We start from the raw sequence: 5,406 nt of genomic DNA, 5'->3' as shown, positions 1-5,406 counted from the left end.
ACATACCCATAAGATTTCGTCACATTTTCTCCTTGCAGCGCCTCACGAAGATCTGTGTCATGTCATCGTGCCTTCGGCATCCATCGCGATGTCCCAGCCGCCACGTCGAGCCAAATGTCAGACCTATAGTAGATTATCTATCTGATGGATCTAAAGTCTGCTATAGATAAAATAAAATAAATCTCCTTTGCTTCCAGGTAAAAGATTTATTTCTATATTCGAAATTTCTTTCTGCATTTTTCTTCCCTTCTACCCGGATTAAATGATAAAAAACAAGTGGGTAAATTGCCAAGTACAAGTTATTAGGACCTATCAGTATCCAACTTTATGATTTGCGGTCTATCTTGGAATGGAAATTTTACTTTTCTGAGTACTGCAAATTGTGATTTTCTAAATCTTGCTGTCCATTTTCAGGTATTAATACAAAATATATGAAGATAATGATTTTGGTACTCCTGCTGCTTTTTCTTTCTAATTCGTGTGTGTTAAGAACAGTATAGAAACTCAACATCAAATTTCTGCTGCTCTGGGTACCTTACGTCTGGACGTCCATGGTTCACCTCGCATGCAACTCAAACTCTCAAGCCCGGAGTACTGCATTCTATTCCAACGATCGGATTGTGGTGAGTTACTCCATGTGCTCCAGTCAGATCTCTCAGGTATATGCACTGTAATCTATTCTAATTTGGTGTTTTTCCTTTTCCAAGATAATTGCTGACTTGTGATGACTTTCTCTAGAGGCATTGTGTTTTTAGGATTTATGCACCACGACTCGCTCATTTGCAGACCAAGTGCTACTGCAAGATTGTGTCAGCAGACGTCATCCACGGAAATTACTCTTGCCTGCGCAACCCTATAGGCCAGTCATCATATTATTTAATCATTTTTCTTAAATAATAGCATGATCTGTGTTAGCCAAGTTAAGTAATTATCTCTATATGATCTCTACATGATACTCAAATATTGGTGTGCCATATTTCTTTATTCTTGCTTCCTCTTACACGTTCTTATTGTTGAATATGGATGTGCTTCTACCAATGTTACGTATTCTAATCATATATTTTCATAGACCGTTAATGCCATTTTTTGCATAGAAGAAAGTCATCTCTAATGCCGCCGCAACGCGTGGGGCATCAACTAGTTCTCAGGTATGGCCCTGCCCGTAGGAGGATCCCTACTATGGTCTATGGGTCATCAATGTTTGTGCAGTTATAATGGACCCCTGTTGAGTTACTTGATTAGTACCAAATCAGAGGGCTTCAAACTGTCATGCAACATTAGTCATAGAGTTGTGTCATAATCATTGCCTTTCAATTGATGGCAGTCAAACTTGATGTACACAGGCATGACCATAAACTACTGATCAACCCAACACACACAAGGGACGCCCTGTTGGGTGGTTTCTTTTTCTTGTACTATATTATCAATTGTATGTGTGTACACCTAGGAGGTCTTGGAACCTCTGGAGCATTCGCTGTTGCTCCCGTGTACTTCAGCGAGCGGATCAGGCGCTGTGGCCTAGAACCAGTGGGCTCCACTTCCCCGAGTTGTAACCGCCGCAAGCACCGACGCTCGCCTCCTTCATCTCTGCCTCGGAGACGCCGTTGTTGCAGAGGTTTGCGAAGGCCCTCATGTGTTTCATGCCGTACTGAGTAAGTGATCCGCAGTGGGATTCGAAAACGCGCACCTGACAATGGGCATCATTACAGAGTAAGTTGCAACATAAAACAGAAAGAACCTGGATGTACAAGCAACAGCAGAAACTCTATGGCATTTAAATACTACTAAAAAACTATCACACTTACCATCCTCTTCAAGCAATCCCAGTCGTCGACTACTGGTTGGCCGGAGCTTCTAGGAGCTTCAAGCACTGAAGGGCCCTTCTCAAATCCAAACACAAGCTTCCCGATGAAATCAATACTGCTGTCGAGGTGCTTCCTATGTGCCACGGTTTCTTTGATCTTTTTCAGAACCTGCACCTTCTCTTCCGATCCAGCATTTAGCTGCTCATACTGAAAGCAAGAGGACACATTAGCAGACAAATTTGGCAAACTAGAACACAGGGGCAAAACAAAACATTGTTGTGCATAACTTGAGCCTATCATGGGAGGATACAGTGTTAAGCTGAAAGTTAGTATATGAGCTGAAACCCTCTCAAGTTGGATGCTATTCTTTCCGAGTACTGTCAACCTGAAACCATATCTTCTCAACACCATGAAGCTACATTTCTATTTAGAAGCTTAAGGTCATCCCCATATATTCTCTAGCAAGTCGACAATCCTGGTTATGAGGCCTTTATAACCGCATAGATAGTACTCTGACTGGTTGGCCAATGTGAAAATTACATTGGAACAACGTTTGTTTAGTACATTTAAGCATAAGTATTCAATTTCTTTTATGCTAAGGATGAATTCAAAAAATAAGCAATTAGTTTGATTTAAGCAATCATCCAAAATATCTCCTCTTTTCCTCTAGAATTTCTACATTTTATTTGGAACATCGTAAGTAACCAAATTTCAAGGTTTATGGACCGCTACATCCTTGGAGATTTGCATTCAGTATCCGAAGGAGTTCAGGAGTCAAAACACAGTAATATGCATTGTTTCGCGCAGCAAGCACTGCTTCTACATGTAGCAACCAATAACAGTGAATATTCAGGAAATAACTGGGTTAACTGAAACAGAAGAAACAACTGAAATTTTACCCTCTTCCACATGAAAAGAATGTCCGCATCCCTTTGATTGATTGCACCCTCCAGGCTGGGCAAAGGCAGCCTGTTTGTGTTGTTGACATTTGCAGGATCAAAGCCTTGATAAAGGAAAAGCTTCTCGTCCTTGAATGTCTTGTCACCATACTCCATGACATGAGAACCAGTTAGGCTATTTGAGCTTGAGGTTCTCTTTTTAACCTGCCCAAGAAAGCAGTGAATTGATGCCACTAATTAACCAGAATGGAGAAAGCGTTCTCGAGACTTACCGACTCGTACTGATCCTTGATTGCTTCCTTCTTTAGATTGTGAGTTTCACTGCAAAGTAGGTTTTATGAGATGTCAGATGAGAAATAAAGTTCAGACTGTAGAGCAAAATATATTTCAAACGATTCTTACCTGTCTTCCATCCAAGACACACTGTAGACGTCACCTAAACAGGTAAGGTATTCGTGAGGAGGTGGTGGATTCCATCCTGGGCAGTATGTTCCCCAACTACTTTCCTGTGCGTTTGCTGCTGTTGTAACATAAATATTAAGATCTTGAGGCATTATACCCTCAAACATACTGCCACTATCACACGCTTCGACATATATAACCTGCAAAGATTGTAATTTTAATCACAGATAAGACTCTAATCAAGAGTACTATTTCATACTATTTAAAAGATATATTATTTTCTTAGGGAAAAAAACAAAATTAACGTTATACCATTTTTGAATAGCTCTTGGAAGCATGCTTTTCTCGCAACACCTTAATGAAGTCGCCAGCAAAAAGCCATGGATTGTTGGGCATACCTACAAACTTGCTAAGGTTAGTTCCGCTTCAGAAGTAAATCAGGTAAATGATACGTAACATTTATGTGGGAGTATGCACCAAGAGAACCAGCCCCCCCATGATCTGCATAATAGATGAAGATGTGATCATTCGGTTTGCTGTTTATGACTTTCCTACTCCCTCCGGTAACCGCTGTTTTGTTGCCCATGAGGACCGCGAAGAAGTTTTCAGTAGTGACCTGGTCACCAGTGTAGTCCTGCAATGGATGTTAAAATTGATCAGTACGTCTAGCAGGAATACAACAACATGCATTCTGTAGTATGTCAAATAAAACAGTGCTAAAGCTACGAATCATTCTCGGCTTAAAAAGTACAATCGACATTTAGAATTTCATGCACACTCTTCTTTGAAACTAAATTAAATGGAGCACAGCCAGACAATACCTTGGGAACACCCGCGTAAACATCTTTGCCTTTAGGATGGTTGATGATGACTCCACGTCTCGGGTTCTCATGGTTATTGGCGATGTCATCGTACATAAACACCACGATGTTCTCCTCCTTCAGCCCTCCCTTCTTCAGAATCTGGTAGGCGTGGCACACATCGGCCTGTCGTGCATCAAGAACACCACAACGTTGAGCAAGCACCCATAGAATTGCTTAGTGATCGAATTTTAACCAAGCACGTCCCATCAATTTTTCATATACAGAGCAGCATTGAGTCGTCATGATCATAATCTATAAAACAAGTTGCCCCAAATGGCCCTCACCCGAACAAATTTCTTTTCCAGTTATGTGTCTCGCACTACATTTTCTTATGAACTTAGACAGAGCTCATGTCCTGCTTTCATAGATGAAGTAACCCCAGCGGGTCACCAGTTTCAGCTAAGAAACTGAACATGTCTCGAGCTGTTTACAGAGATCTAAGATCTAACACACCCCACATATTGCAGAAATCAGTAGAGAGATAACCCTCTGCTGCAGCGAACAAACACTAACTCTGCAACTTGAACCAAAACTAAAAGAAAGCAAAACAGAAAGGAAAGAACTGGAACACAACGATAGTACAGGATAGTACAGCTGAAGCAGGATTTTAAGCCCGATGAGCTCGATCAAAGAACCAAGAAAATATTAGAGCAAATACTAGCTGGAACTCCCACAGTTCTGAAGTAACAGAATGATCATCCAAAGCCGGAGTCTCACCTGGTGACGGTAGTTCCCGTAGCCGGAGGAGCCCGCAACGAGCACTGCCCACCTCGTGATCCCTTCCTCCGCCGACGGGGCAGGGGCGGGAGCAGCGTCATGCTCATCCTGCGTCGGCAGCCGAATCAGCGGCTCCGCACTCCCCTCCGCAGCGACCGCGGCCACCGCCAGGAGCGAGAGGAGTCCGCACACCCACCAGCGAGCCATCGCCACCTCAAGAACAAGCTAGCTGGAGAGATCAAGGGAGAAAGCAGAGAGCGAAGTGTGATGTTGCCGGTGAGGACTGAGGCCGCATTTTATAGCCGCAGCGGCATGCTGCACGGAGACACGTGGACGTGGTGCGCGGGCCCTGACGCCGACGAGGCAGTTCGCACCTCGCTGGCGCAGCGCTCCCTAATCGGATTTGCGTGGCGTGGCTGAGACTCCAATCCTGCCTTGGGAATGTACGCCTAAACTTGCTAAAAAGCGCCAGGCGCGACGTCGTACTCGCCGCCGGCGGTGGCGGTTGGCGTCATGAATTAGCCAGCGGCATGGCTCCGTAGTTTGCGCAGCCTCCCGGCTCCATGGCGACGGAAGAGGAAACGGTAGGAGACTGACGCTACTCCTGCGGAGAAAATGGAGTTTGGCTCCAAAACTCATATTCAAAACTAGAGCAAGGTAATTAACCTTGCCACGCTATTATCTCCTCTCAGGCTCTCCACCAAACCGACATCTATGCAG

At 43.8% G+C, this 5,406-nt stretch overlaps 1 protein-coding gene across 1 annotated transcript; it reads right to left on the bottom strand.

The window, feature by feature from the left end:
* Window positions 1–1,504: 1,504 nt before the first annotated feature.
* On the bottom strand, window positions 1,505–4,905 carry LOC124681369 (vacuolar-processing enzyme beta-isozyme 1-like). Its single transcript, XM_047216295.1, has 9 exons — window positions 4,687–4,905; window positions 3,928–4,092; window positions 3,584–3,740; window positions 3,419–3,504; window positions 3,107–3,306; window positions 2,977–3,025; window positions 2,705–2,908; window positions 1,806–2,012; window positions 1,505–1,687 (listed from the first exon to the last, which is right to left on the bottom strand). Exons 1-9 carry the CDS (start codon window positions 4,891–4,893, stop codon window positions 1,505–1,507), a joined length of 1,458 nt encoding a protein of 485 aa, XP_047072251.1. The 5' UTR covers window positions 4,894–4,905.
* Window positions 4,906–5,406: the final 501 nt, after the last annotated feature.

This window comes from Lolium rigidum, chromosome 1 (genome assembly GCF_022539505.1).
Source record: "Lolium rigidum isolate FL_2022 chromosome 1, APGP_CSIRO_Lrig_0.1, whole genome shotgun sequence".
Taxonomy (NCBI): domain Eukaryota; kingdom Viridiplantae; phylum Streptophyta; class Magnoliopsida; order Poales; family Poaceae; genus Lolium; species Lolium rigidum.
Note: the sequence above shows the minus strand (reverse complement) of the source record. Positions and strands in the feature narration are given on the sequence as shown.

Coding starts and splice junctions, on each gene's coding strand:
- LOC124681369 (XM_047216295.1), bottom strand. CDS start 4,893: ATGGCTCGCTGGTGGGTGTGCGGACTCCTCTCGCTCCTGGCGGTGGCC. Junction 3,307..3,418: donor CCAAGAGCTATTCAAAAATG/GTATAACGTTAA, acceptor CAATCTTTGCAG/GTTATATATGTCGAAGCGTG. Junction 2,013..2,704: donor TTCTTTTCATGTGGAAGAGG/GTAAAATTTCAG, acceptor TCTTGCTTTCAG/TATGAGCAGCTAAATGCTGG.